Raw genomic sequence first — 14,586 nt, 5'->3', positions numbered from 1 at the left:
GTGTTGAACGGTTTTTGTTGATTTTAGGGGGGGATCTCTCTATTTCCTGGATCTGAATGCCTGTTTCCCTTCCCAGATTCGGAAAGTTTTCAGCTAGGATTTGTTCAAATACATATTCTGGCCCTCTGTCCCTTTCGGCGCTCTCGGGAACCCCAATTAAACGTAGGTTTTTCTTCCTCAGGCTGTCATTTATTTCCCTTAATCCATCCTCATGGTCTTTTAATTGCCTGTCTCTTTTTTCCTCAGTTTCCCTCTTTGCCATCAACTTGTCTTCTATGCCACTCACTCGTTCTTCCACCTCGTTGAGCCTCGTCGTTAGGACTTCTAGCTTGGATTGCATCTCATTTAATTGATTTTTAATTTCTGCCTGATTGGATCTAAATTCTGCAGTCATGAAGTCTCTTGAGTCCTTTATGGTTTTTTCTAGAGCCACCAGTAGCTGTATAATAGTGCTTCTGAATTGGCTTTCTGACATTGAATTGTAATCCAGATTTTGTAACTCTGTGGGAGAGAGGGCTGTTTCTGATTCTTTTTTTTTGAGGTGAGGTTTTCCTTCTAGTCATTTTGTTCAGTGCAGAGTGGCCAAAAACAAGTTGTATTGGGAAAAGGAGAAAAAGAGAGAGAAGGAAAGAAAAGAGAAAAATAAAAAAGAGAAGAAAAAAAAGGGGGGGGGAAGAGAAAAAAGAGAAAGAAAAAGAAAGGAGAAAAAAGAAAAAAAGGGGGGGTGGGGTGGGGTGGGGGAAGCAATCAGAAATCAAGAAGAAAGAAAGAAAAAAAAAAGCACAAAACCAAACAAAAACAAAAACAAAAAACCACGGGGGAGTATCTTCCGATTCTGTATACTTTAAGTCCCTTGACTTCCCCTGGAACTGGTCCGTGTCGCTGGTCTTCTGGGGGAGGGGCCTGCTGTGCTGATTCTCAGGTGTTAGCACTTGGGGGAGCTGCTCTGCCCCCTGCCTGGTGCAGGGCTCAGTGGGGGGTGTTCACCCCGTGAGGCCCCGAGAGGAAGCCACAGTGGCGGGGGCAGCTCTGGGACCCTGGAGTCAGCTCCCGCAGTAGCTCCGGGGCTCTCAGTCTGCAGGGCTTGGGGGCTCCGGGGCGGGGCCGCTGATCTGCTCAGCTCCAGGCAGGAGCGTCCTTGCTGTCCTGGGTCCTCCTGGCCTCTGCCTGTCCCGGGGGAGGCCGGATCCTGGGCTGTGTCCCGGCGCCCTGTGCTCCGGGCCCTGCGCTGTTGGATTCGCGCTCCCGCCCCGCAGCCCCCTCCGCGGAGCCGCCGCCCAAGCCCCTCCGAGCTGTTCCCGGAGCCGCGCAGCCCCCTCCGCGGAGCCGCCGCCCGAGCCCCTCCGAGCTGCTCTGGGTCCCGCCGAGCGCTGCAGCCCTTAGGGAGCTCGGCGCATCTCCCGGGGCGCAGTTCCTCTGTTACTGTCCCAGGGAGCCCGAGGGCATCCCCGCCCTCCTGGGTCCTGCTCCAATTCCCCGGGAGGCCTTTCCGCGGGGAAGGTTGGTGCAGCTCCTGCTCCTCCGGGACGGGGCTCTCCTGTCCTGGGGACACTCGCCCCGGCCTCAGCCCGGCTCCTCGCGGGGCCCCTCCCCCTTGGAGGCCTCTTGTGTCTTTATTTCTTTTTCCCCGTCTTCCTACCTTGATAGAAGCGCGAACTCTTCTCACTGTAGCATTCCAGCTGGTCTCTCTTTAAATCTCAGGCCGAATTCGTAGATTTTCAGGATGATTGGATGGTTTTCTAGGTAATTTGTTGAGGACAGGTGATTTGGGGACCCTACTCTTCCGCCATCTTGCCCCTCCCTCTAACTTAATAATTTTCAAACTCCACTGCATGTAGAATCATCTAGAAAAGTTTAAGTTCTTAATGCCCAGGTCCCTCCCTCACAGACTGATGTAATTGATCCTGGTTCAGCCAAGGTTATCAGGATATTTTAAAATTCCCTAGTGATTCTGATGTGTAGGGAGGTTTGAAAAACTTTACTTTGTTTCTGTATTTCACCTGTTTGCTGCTATTTGGATCTAGAGACTTGATGAGACTCAGATTCATTTATCTTGGCCATATTTATTCATGGATTAGTGCCCCGGATCTCTTTAACAATGACCTTGACCCCTGGGCATGAGGAGGGGACTGCTAGTACTATTACTGGTTAATAATGATTTCCCACTACCAGGAATCTTCAGCAGAAAAAAAGCTGCCAGCTAGAGTGAGGCCCAAGTACTGCCTTGGCCCAGGAGGGCTAGAGTTGAAGGCCAGCACCGCCTTGGACAACCAATCTGCAGAGAACCAGATGTGTCTTCTGGTCATAAAGGTGGAAGAGGAAGAGGCTTCTACGTTTAGGAGGAGGCCAGCCCTGTTCGGGGTTCAGAAAACTCACAACCCCGCTTCTGGAACTTCCTATACCCTGAGATCAAGCGGCCCGGCAAGGCCCTCACCCGGCTCCAGGAGCTGTGCCGACGCTGGCTGCGCCCCGAGACCCGCAGCAAGGAGCAGATCCTGGAGCTGCTGGTACTGGAGCAGTTCCTGACCATCCTGCCCGAGGAGCTCCAGGCCTGGGTGCGGGAGCAGCACCCGGAGAGCGGGGACGAGGTGGTGGTGCTCCTGGAGTATCTGCAGAGGCAGCTGGACGAGCGGGGGCCGCAGGTAGAGGCAAAAGGCTGAGTATCTGAGAGCCGTGCTCTGTTTCTTCCTGAAGTCCCAAGAGCGGAGTGAGGGCCGTTTCTGTCAGATTGAGAAGGTCTCGGGCTCTTTTTGTATGGTGAACCTCTTTGCCATTCGGGAAGAGTCCACGGACCCCTCCTCATGCTAGTATTTTTAAGAACATAAAGGATTACAAAAGTACTCGAATATATTGGGATACAGTTAACAGCATGAAACCAATTAGTGATAAAATTATATATGTGCTTTTTTAAAGTTAATGCACCAAAGAGTAAGACGTAGCGACCCGCCCATAACCGGTACAGTTTCACAGGGTGCTGAATGACCTTGACAGGGTCGGCCTGGCTGTGCCTGCTTAGGCTGACAACATTTTGGTTTGTTGCTGCCATTCATAATCGAAAGAATTACTGAATTTTGCTTGGACACTAGTAAAAGTAGAAATACGTTTCATTTTTACATTCATAGAACACTTGGAAGGGAGTGGATGAACCACAGGTTAGGAACCTCTGGGTTCACTTTTTACTGCATCTTCCTGCTTCTTGTAGATCATTTTCTATGTGCATTATCCTGTATTTTTGTGTGATACTTTCGCGGGACACATACCAGATAACTGGTGACCAGGAAACCAAGCTTCTTCAATTGGCACTATTGTTCTCGAGCCCTATAACAGTGAAAAGTCATTTCAAGTCCCTTTCAGGTTTTGCATCTTGTACAAAGGACGTGGAAATTCTAAGCTGCACATAAGCTAATGATAATGAACTAATTACAAGTGTCCGGAAAGGAACTTGCATTTAATAAGGACAGACCACATACCAGGCTCTGTGTTAGGTGATTTCACATACTGTCATCTAAGTTGCCGGTCCTTCAGGCCTTGTGAGCTAGAAATTATTGTCTTCACTTTTCAGTGAAAAAAAAAAAATTCAAGTAGTCGGAAACTTAACACTAATTTCCAAAGAGCACAATGTGTATAACGAGGGAGCACCCAGTAGTGGTTAAGAGCTTGGGCTCTGGGGTCCTGCCTGTGCCCCCATCCTAGCACCTTCACGTATTAGTGGGGTGACCTTGGGCAACCTGTTTCAACCCCGGGCCTCTACAGGGTTTTATCTCTAAAACTACAGATAATACTAGTACCTAGCTCATAGAGTTGTTGTTTTCTGCATTAAGAGAATTAATCTTCATACAGCTCTTAGAAATAGTGCCTGGAAATAGAAGGTACTAGCAAGCACATAGAAAGCATAATAGAAGTTTTTATAAATAAAAAGTGAATGCCTTCCAGATCCCAGGTGGTGTTGAGGGGCAACTACTCTGTTGTAAGGTGGCAGCGTTGACACCAGCTCAGAGGCCACGGAATACCCAGTTGCAGCCAATGAAGGCTTTGCTCAAGCATGAATCTCTGGGATCCCAGGCCTCACCAGACAGAGGTGAGTGTTATCTTCCGGGGACTATGAATTCTAGGCTTCACCCAACTTCATTTAAAAGCCAGACCTGTTGGCATGCCTGGGTGGCTCAGAGGTTGGCGTCTGCCTTTGGCTCAGGGCATGATCCCGGTTCAGGGATCGAGTCCCACATCCGGCTCCCTGCAGGGAGTCTGCTTGTCCCTCCTGTCTGTGTCTCTGTCCCTTTCTCTGTGTCTCTCAGGAATAAAAAAATAAAATCTTAAAAAAAAAATAGCCAGGCCTGTTGACAGGTTCTTTATATGCCCATCAGAGACCTACTTTACTTTGAGACTGAGATGACAGGGAAAGTTCGGTAAGTAAACAAGACTCCATTAAATTGGTGACTGGAATGACTCGATTAACACTGGTGTTTGGGAAGAATTGACTTCTTAGTATCACAGTGATCTCCATTCATTGAACGTGAATTTATGGAGATGACCTATGGTGGTAGCTAGTGTTCTGGCCCTAGGGTTACAGTTGTCAGTAGACAGATTTCTTGCTCCACTGGAGCTTACACTCTAATAGGAAGGATGGCAAATAAAGTAATGATAATTTTAGTTATTGGTAAGTGCTATGAAGACCATAAGGCAAGAAATGTAAAGCCAGCCATAATATCCCAGACAGTGTAGGACTCTGCAAGTCAAAGAGTATAAGTCTCCTATATCCTTGGTGTGTAACTAGGACAGGGTGAAATCACTCCATGGGAAAGCACTGGGTGCCCCTCTGCTGTACACATTTGGGCCTGTTCCCAAGACACGCAGCCCTGGGACACACCAGCCAACAGGCAGTCTTTATTTTTCCACAGAGGTTCTGACCTGAACTAATTGGTTTTCTGCCCCTTGCAAAGTTCAGCTCTTCCAGGAAAACTGGAAGTTACCCACCTCCTTATAGAAGACTTCATTTTCTTCTTTCTGGGCCTAGGCTCGTCTGACTCTTCTTAGTTTTTTAAAACTAAAGCAGAAACACACTAAGAGCTACTAAAGAGTTATTTTAAATCAAGAATCTTCTTATCCGTTCTCTCAGCGAAATTCAAGACTAAAGATCTTCAAATGGAAAGCTTGGTTGTCTTTCTATGTTGCTTTCCTGTCACCGTCCCTCCCTCCCCCCTCCCGAGGACCCTGCCTGCTGAGGTTGCGGGTTGCATGTGTGCAGGGGCTCATCACGCCTCTTCAGGCCCTAGTATGGGAGCCGGTAGGGACCAGGCATTCAGGAAAGGAGCGCATTCTGTAGGAGCCTGCTGACAGGAATTTACGGGCCCCGTTTTTGCACTTGGAATCTACAGGTCAGGGAGGCTGGGTACCAGGGTCCATCTCATCCAGAGCGTCTTTCCTTCTTAGTTCTCCAGGTTCCTGGGCTTGGCCCAGGAGGGCGTGGCAGAGGAGACACAGTGGTGGCTGCCAGGCTGCCCCCAGAGCCCCAGGTGAGCTGGAGCCCCCTCCCTAGCAGCCCTCCTGCCCGTGGGATTCCCGGTAGGTCCCTTTCTCCCCACTCCTCCTCCCCCCTCATCCTCTGTCCCTGTGGACTTGGAGTTTTTTCATCTATCCCAAGGCTGTTCACTGTCCTCTGCCTTTATTTTGGCGCCCACTTACAAGAATTTTCCTGTTTTACTCCTAGAGCAGGGTGCTGTGTGATTCCCCAGTCTTACCCCATCTGTTTGGTCAGCTCCCATTATCAGTGGGATGTTCTTCCTCCACTGGGCAATTTAGCAAATACAAACAACGTTTTGTTGTGATGGCGATTTAGCTTTGTTTTTTATAGATTCATCAATTGTGCTGTTAGAGCTATAAGCACAGGACTTCTGCCCTCTAGGGACTGAAACTTGAAGGATAGATGAGGCATGTTCTTTTAGGCTAAGCTAGAATACTAAAATCTGAATGCTCTTTACTTAACCTGGACTTTAATACCTTACCCGGTCTTTCACGTCCTCTTCAGCATTTGAGGCCCTATAATGTTTTCCCTGTTTTTCTTCACTTCAGACTGAGATCTCCTTGTATTTTAAAAAATCGCTACTATAAATAAGCCCCCGCTACCACTCTGCCAAAGCACAGCACAAATATTTTGAAAGCTTTGTGTATGCTTCCGCTCCTTTCACTGTCCTGGTCCTTGTGTTCCAAACCCTTTTACATTCTGAACTATTTAGATGCAAATACGAAAGTATTTTTCCTAATGTGTGTGATATTTCTTTTCTTCATGGTTACATATATGTGTATATATTTAGAAAGACGTTCTCAAAGACCGGGTGAAGGAGGCATAGTGGGCCACACTTGATCTTTTTGAAGAGAGCCCCTTTAGAAGGGATGTTCACTGCCTGTGCCCAGCTGTGGGTGTGACTTTGGAGAAGAACTAGGTGGGATCATGTCCTGTTTCAGGGCTTGCTGAAAACTGAAGATATGGCCCTGGCTTTCTCCTCTGTGTGGACACAGCTGGATTCATCTCGGGGCAGCTTCCACAGAGATGAGAGGCAGGAGAACTGTGGCGGCCCGACTCCCCTGGGTAAGACTGTTGGGGGCTGGTTTCCTAGGGCTTCTTGGCATCCTTTGTCGGTTCAAACCTCCTGGGCTGTGAGAAGCTGTTGGAACTGTGTTTGCATTCAGAGCCACCATTTCTGAACCCCAGCTGCTAAGCACATGTGTGACTGGCTCTTTCACCTTCACCCTCGTGACCCTGCTTCTCATGTGCTGCCGGTGTTCTGGTTAAGTGGGATGCAGCAGATGCAACTCCCAGCACGGGCCCGGCTCACAGGAGGTGTACGGGGAGTGTTCACCCCTCCTGCTGCTGGCCTCAACAGAGGCCAGCTGGGTCCTCCTCAGGAAATGGGCCCTGGGACCACAGAGCGTGAGAGCGACAGGTGACTTGGAACCGACGGCAGAACTGACCTGGAGATCGGGGCACAGGACACACCGGGTGACAACCTACTACCTCGTCTGAGCTGCCACAGCTCCATGACAGTTTGGCAGGAGCTCCAGCTCAGATCTTTCCTCACCCAAGCCAGTTCTGCTGGAGAGCTGCCCTTGTCTGGGAGCAGAATCCCTGCTGGTATTCCTTGTGAGGGATCAGTGTCTAAGTTCCTGCTTGCACCACTTCTTACAGAAACGTCTCACAAGTTGGACATCTCACAAGCTACCCTTGCCTGCTTACTGCTGTCTTCTGCCCCGCCCTCCCAGCATCAGCCCCAGTGCAGGGTCTGCCTTTGTCCTTGGGACTGAGAGCCTGTGCATGTGTCCCCAGCGCCCAGTCCTCTCCACCTTCCTCCACTCCCGGGGTGAACCCTGCTTCTGACGTCCCCATGCCTATGCTCAGGTCTCCTTCCTCCCCAGCACCCGTCGTCCTCATCCCAGCACCTGGAAGTCTGTGGCAGGGCATAACTGAATTGTCTGGCCACTTGTTATTTCAGGTGAGGACACACTGGCTGAGATCACGGACCTGCCCCCAGGGGAGGAACGTCCAGGACGAGAGCCTGGGGAAATACCCTGCCCCCTGGGTGAAGACGTCTCCCGCATTCCTGCCTGTGCAGAAGCTGGTGAACAGGAGGGCCGGTTACCAAGAAAGCAGAAAAATGCCACAGGAAATAGGCGGCACTATTGCCATGAATGTGGAAAGAGTTTTGCTCAGAGTTCAGGCCTGACTAAACATAGGAGAATCCACACTGGGGAGAAACCCTACGAATGTGAAGACTGTGGCAAGACCTTCATTGGGAGCTCTGCCCTGGTCATCCATCAGAGGGTCCACACCGGGGAGAAACCGTATGAGTGTGAGGAATGTGGCAAGGTCTTTAGTCACAGCTCAAACCTTATCAAACACCAGAGAACCCACACTGGGGAAAAGCCCTATGAGTGTGAGGACTGTGGCAAGACGTTCAGCCAGAGCTGCAGCCTCCTTGAACATCACAAAATCCACACAGGGGAGAAGCCATACCAGTGTAGCCTGTGTGGCAAGGCTTTTAGGCGGAACTCACACCTCCTGAGACACCGGAGGATCCATGCTGACAAAAACGTGCAGGATCCTGAGCGTGGAGAGACCTGGGAGTATCAGGGGAGGGGGGAAGGCCAGTGGGAAAATAACAAGGCTCCCGTGTCTTATAAGTGTACCGAGTGTGAGAGAAGTTTCACTCAGAATAGAAGCCTTCTCGAACACCACAAAATCCACACTGGTGAGAAACCCTTTCAGTGTGACACGTGTGGAAAAGGCTTCACACGAACTTCTTACCTTGTTCAACATCAGAGAAGCCACGTTGGGAAAAAAGTTCCATCACAGTGACCCACGTCGTACATGTGAGAGCTGGTGCTCATTGCTCATTGGCCTGAAGCCACTGGGACCCCTTTCTGACCACAGAAACTGGGCTGGGACTTTGTTTACCACGTTCCATCATCTTATGTCAGAAGACAGAGTCTGGCTGAGATGTATGGTCTTCTGCATTCTAGAAGGTGGGTGGGGAGCAGCTTGTTTGATAGGAGGCTACGGGAGAGTTGTCTGGAAGGGGTAGGACCTGAAATGTTTATTCTTACCTACTGGACTGAAATGGGCTTCCAGACTGGCTAACCACCTCCAGCTGGCACCTTATGATGTCTCCGGGGCAGAAGGCTCTGTTGGGAGCTGCTGCTCTCACCGTTTTGCTTATAAAGAATCCTCCATCAGTTGGTCAGATCCATGACATCGTCTACTCCCCATTGTGCCTGGAACACAGGTGCTCTTAAACATACATTAAATATAACTGTGAGATGACCCTACAGCTCTGGATATGATATCTAGATTTCTGAGGAACTTCTCACCACAGCCATTTGAGCTTGTGTCTAATTCTGAGTTAATCTAGTGCATTTTTGGGGGGGTGGGGTGGGGTGAGAGTGAGGCTACTGTTATAGAAGGAATCCAAATTTCTTGACCAGATGGGGCATTCCAATGTGAATACTTCAGACAGGTTCCTCATCAGTAAATCACTGTGAATGAATGCCAGTCATGGAATGCCATTCTTTAATATTGCTACTCTTTGCAGAGAAGATATTCCTATGCAGATAGTGTGAAAATTAATCAAATCAGAGTAAAAAGATATATTTACTAATGCTCAGCATCTTGGTTCTGAGCTTTCCGCCCTCTTAGGCCTAAGCACATGCTCTGTAAAGCTGAAGACACTATCCTGCCCACCACCCACTACACCGGAAAGTATAGTAGACTGTGATTCACGACTCATGCCTGCTATGTTCAGACTACTTCAGGTCAGTAGATTCATACCAAATATTTAAAGCAAGTCATGTCTTATGGTTTCAACACTCCATTATTAGTGTGTAGCCTTCTTGGTCTTCTTACGTGTTAACTTCTAAGTCACCAGTGGGGTATCATCTCCTCAATTGTCATGATGACAATTTTAGCCGTTAAGTTAATTCCTCAGGCTATCTACTTTTCTTTCCTTTAAAAAAATGTATTGGGCAGCCCTGGTGGCGCAGCGGTTTAGCACTGCCTGCAGCCTCGGGTGTAATCCTGGAGACCCGGGATGGAGTCCCCCGTCTGGCTCCCTGCATGGAGCCTGCTTCTCCCTCTGCCTGTGTCTCTGCCTCTCTCTGTGTGTCTCTCAGGAATAAATAAATAAAATCTTAAGAATTTTTTTTAAAAATGTATTTATTTGTTTTAGAGAATGTGTGCATGTGAGAGAGTGGACAGGCAGAGGGAGAGAGAGAATATTAAGCCGACTCCCTGCTGAGTGCAGAACCCACTTGAGGCTCAGTTCCAGGACCCTGAGCCGAAATCAAGAGTCAGACACTTACCCAACTAAGCCACCCAGGCGCCTCTCTGCTATCAACTTTTCTTAAGCATACTTTGTAGACCATCTTTATTTTTCTTCATGATAGTCAAAGTTGCAGTTTTGTGAGAAAACTTTTTTCAAGTCGCCATTATTAGAAGAACAGTGACCCTTGAACAACACTGATTTGAACTGCACAGGTCCACTTATATGCAGATTTTTTTCAATAAATCAATACTATGTATAGCTTATTAATAACATTTTTTCTCTAGTTTACTTTATTGTAAGTATACAGTATATAATACGTACAACAAAAAATACATGTTAACTTTATTGGTAAGGTTTCTGATCAACAGTAGACTATTAGTAATTAAGGTTTGGGGGAATAAAAAATTATATATGGATTTTTCAACTGGGCAGGAGACTGCCACCCCAGCCCCCTGTTGTTCAAGGATGAACTGTAGTATTGATTATTTATATTTCAAGTGGAGTTGCTTCTACAAAAGCATTTCAGAATGACGCTGTCTTGCAAACTTACTGGAGAAATATGCTTTTGTGTTTGAATCCACACTTCTCACATGGTTCCTGGCACTCACAGCTTCTTCCCTGTTTACAACATCAGTCTGGAATTTGAATATAGCAAGGTTTTCTGGTTACTTTGCATAGTTAATGGTTTTGTCATTGTGATATATTGTCCCCTGCTTATCCAAAATCCTTTGCAGATTGTCCAAGTCCCCACTTTTATGCCAGTTTCCAAGGCCTGGTACTCTAGAGTTTTTAGGGATCACAAATCTAACAAATCCTAATGTAAATTATTTATATTACAGTAAAAACCATAGGGTTATTTTGAGTGAATTCTTTTTTTTTTTTGAGTGAATTCTTAAACCAATAAAAATGCATTGCATGATTTCCAGAATTTCTGTATATACATGTATTAGGGTTCTCCAGAGAAACATACTTAATAGGATATAAATATATAGAGATTGTTTGGGACACCTGGGTGACTCAGTGGTTGAGCGTCTGCCTTTGGCTCAGGGTGTCATCCCAAGTGTCCTGGGATAGAGCCCCACATCGGGCTCCCTGCATGGAGCCTGCTCCTCCCTCTGCCTCTGTCTCCGCCTCTCTCTGTGTCTCTCATGAATAAATAAATAAAATCTAAAAAAAAAAGAGAGATTGATTATAAGGAATTTACTCCCATGATTATGGAGGCTGAGAAGTCTCAAGATCTGCAGTTGGCAAGCTGGAGACCCAGGAGAGCCAATGATGTAAGTTCCAGTTCAAAACCAGAACCCACGTCAATTTGAGGCAGGAAATGATTGATGTCCCAGTTTAAGGCAGTCGGGCAAGAGGAGTTCCCCTCATCAAGGGAGCGTCAGCGTTTTGTGCTGTTCAGACCTTGAACTGACTGGATGAGGGCCACCCACATTATGGAAGAGATTCTGCTTTATGCATATATCAGTTCAGATGCTGGTCTCCTCCCAAAACATCCTCACAGCCAAGTCACACCAGAATAACATCTGACCACATGTCTGGGCACCCTGTGGCCTGGTCATGTTGACCCATAGAGATGACCATTATGGTACTGTAGTTTGGGGTATTTGCTGAATAGAAGATACTGAAACTTTGAACCATGCTCCTCCCCTCTCCCCCACCTTTTGTTCTCTAGTTACTGCAACTGACAATAAGAATCTAGGAAATAATGATTGTGCCTCCCTCCCCTGCTTCAGATCAGGATAGAGAAAGTATGAAGCTGAACACAGAGATCAATGACTGGCTCTTGTATCCTCAGCACCTGGCAGACTTGATGAATGAATAGTTCTGAAGATTGATTGATTCTACTTGCTCTCTCATATTAATATAAAATCCCTATTGGTGGAGACCAGTGTTCACATTCCTATTTCCAGAAATAAATTTTTCTTTCCTATTTCTAACAAACTCTGTTTACAGCCATTCATTCAGCAAACCTGAATTAGGTTAGGTCATGCACTAAGGAATCCAAGATGAATGGTTGCCTCTTCCTTGGAAGAAGATGAAAAAAAAAATTCTCTTCTAAGATATTCTGTCCACATCTGTCCTCCCAGACCCCAAGATCATGCCCTGAGCCGAAGGCAGATGCTCAGCCACTGAGCCACCCAGGAGCTCCCTGTATATATTTTAGAGTAAGCTTATCTATATCTACAAAAAATTCCTGGTGAGATTTTGATAAGATCTGTATTAAGCCTATAAATCAGTATAGGGAGAACTGATATCTTTATTGTGTTGTGTCTTTAAATCCATAAACACAGTGTTCCTCCATTGATCAGATCTTCTTTGCTTTCTTTCATCAGGATATAGAGAACTCAGTTCTGACCTGAATTCCACCAACAACCATTGAATGATTTTGGAATCAGATTCTTTCCAAGTGCCTACCAGGAAGAATGCAAATGGCTGACACCTTGATTCTGGCCTTGTGGAACTGGAGTAGAGAAGCCAGCTGAGTTAACTGGGATTTCTGACTTAAAGAAGTAGGAAATAATAAATTTATGTTGTTTTAAACCACCAAGTTTGTGGTAATCTGTTAAGGTGGCAACAGAAAATTAATACAAGTAATATTACAAGCATCACTTGGGAAATTATTAAAAATTAAGATTCAGACCTACAGAATCTGAACCTACATTTAACAAGATCCCCAGGTGGTTGATTTGCTTACACTCATTTTTGAAAATCACTGGTAATACTATGCCTGCTGTGGAAGTGGAACAAAGAAATTGAAAAAGAACCCAAGTTTGCATGTATTTCAAATAAAGACAAAGCCACAAATTTTAATGACCAGAAGAAAGAAAGAAAAAGAACACCACAGAAGGGGTGTGGGCGTTCAGAGAGTCATATTTTCCATTGTATCAGTAATAGTTCAACCAGAAAACACATGATATCTACCTACCAACCTATCATCTATGTACCCATCTGTCTGTCTGTCAATAGACTTATGCATTTGGGGGTCTGGCTAAACAGTCTCTGTGAGGCTCCAGGGCCCACAAGCATGTAGTCAGAAAGGGAAGATAACAAGCCATCTAGTACCTGTGTCCATTCCTATTGCCTCTGATTTTTGTGATAACGTTATCCTGTGAAAACGGGGCCCTTCATTGTGGAGTTAAATGCAGTTGGATCAGAAGTCAAAGCACAAAGAGTCAAAGAAGCACAAGGAGGATCCAGGGGAAGAGAGAACAACTATAAACCCAGGTGCTGCCTCACACCAACCAAGTGAGCCAGGTGATTAGCAACAATGTATGTAGGCTACATAATGGCTGTTACCTCCCTCCTGCCTGTAATTCTGAGGAGACAGTCTTCCTGCAGTGCCCCCCTCTAACAGCAACATACTAAGAAAGAGAATTCTGGGGAATGTAATTTAGCTTGGCCAAGTTGGCACATCACAAGCCATAAAAATCCATCATCCCTTGTCAATCTTGGTACCAATACACATCTTCTTAACCATACTTAATTGCCTAATATCGACAGTTACAAAGCTGTACTTCCATCTACATGATACCAGAATCCCCATAAAACCATGACCACACTAACTCTTCTCAGGAGAGGATACAACATCTTCTCCCTCTCCTTCCCCATTAAAAAAAAATGTCTTAGCTGTGTTCATTCCTCTCTTACCTGATTCACACTCATTTTGAAACCCCTTAACCGGGACGCTTGGGTGGCTCAGCGGTTGAGCATCTGCCTTTGGCCAGGGTGTGATTTTGGGGTCCGGGATCAAGTCCTGCATCGGGCCCCTAGCTGGGAGCCTGCTTCTCCCTCTGCCTATGTCTCTGCCTCTCTCTGTGTCTCTCATGGATAAATAAATAAAATCTTAAAAAAAAAAAAAAAAAAAACACTGGGCAGCCCCGATGGCCCAGTGGTTTGGTGCTGCCTTCAGCCCAGGGTATGATCCTGGAGCCCTGGGATCGAGTCCCATGTCAGGCTCCCTGCATGGAGCCTGCTTCTCCCTCTGCCTGTGCCTTTCTCTCTCTCTCTCTCTCTCTCTCTCTCTGTGTCTGTCATGAATAAATAAGTAAAATCTTTAAAAAGAAAAAATAAACACCTTAACCTAAAGACTGGGTTATAAAGTTAACTATCATTGACATATTTTATGTTAAATGATAAGAGGACAAGAGAAGAAAACAAAAAATCATCAATGTAAACATTCATATCAAAGCAATTAAACAGTCATAACTATTATTATCCTTTTTTTTTGCAACATGGTAATAACTATTTATAACAACCTTCTTTCACTATCTGTTCCATATTCCTATCGCCCCAGCAAGCACCTCAGCTGGTTGTGGTTCTTAGCCTGATGGAGTGACCCAAGCCTTCATTCCCAAAGAGTCAGATCCATTAGCAGTCTGAGGCCTGCACTGGGTTGTCATAATTTTCCGATAAAATTAACCACAGATAATGTAGTACTAAAATACAGGTAGCATAGTACTATTAGCAACCCACTTTCCCCTTGGGTGATCAGTCACCCCAGTCAGTATAGTGACGCTTTTCTTTGTTGATTGAGGGGCATTATGGAGCCCAAAGCAATCAGCTATCAGTTTCAACTTCCAGTTTAATGGAATCCTTGTTGTGTCATGTGGTGACATCTAGGGGAACATTCCCGCCTAGACTAGCAGAAACTAAGCTCAGTACTGGAAATAAAAATTTTGCTAGTGGAATTCTCATAGGGGTAAGAGTAAGTGAAATAACTTCAATCTCCATCCCTTGATTTCTGCACTTTTGTATCCTGGCTATGGAA

General features: G+C 46.4%; 1 protein-coding gene across 3 annotated transcripts; it reads left to right on the top strand.

Moving 5' to 3' along the window:
* The first annotated feature begins 2,381 nt into the window (after positions 1-2,381).
* LOC112910280 (zinc finger protein with KRAB and SCAN domains 4-like) lies at positions 2,382-12,362 on the top strand. 3 transcript variants are annotated; one of them, XM_072728899.1, is made up of 5 exons: positions 2,382-2,642; positions 3,934-4,078; positions 6,463-6,586; positions 7,488-9,303; positions 12,152-12,362. In XM_072728899.1, the coding sequence occupies exons 2-4, from the start codon at positions 4,043-4,045 to the stop codon at positions 8,348-8,350; spliced, it is 1,023 nt and encodes a 340-aa protein (XP_072585000.1). In that variant the 5' UTR covers positions 2,382-2,642; positions 3,934-4,042; the 3' UTR covers positions 8,351-9,303; positions 12,152-12,362. The 3 variants fall into 3 exon arrangements, with proteins under 3 accessions (XP_072585000.1, XP_072585001.1, XP_025842295.2); XM_025986510.2 differs by lacking the exon at positions 2,382-2,642 and adding an exon at positions 5,431-5,513 and having other exon boundaries at positions 3,914-4,078; XM_072728900.1 differs by lacking the exon at positions 12,152-12,362 and having other exon boundaries at positions 7,488-10,737.
* The last annotated feature ends 2,224 nt before the right edge of the window (positions 12,363-14,586 follow it).

Source organism: Vulpes vulpes, chromosome 12 (genome assembly GCF_048418805.1).
Source record: "Vulpes vulpes isolate BD-2025 chromosome 12, VulVul3, whole genome shotgun sequence".
Lineage (NCBI taxonomy): Eukaryota > Metazoa > Chordata > Mammalia > Carnivora > Canidae > Vulpes > Vulpes vulpes.
This window is presented reverse-complemented; position numbering and strand designations above follow the sequence as displayed.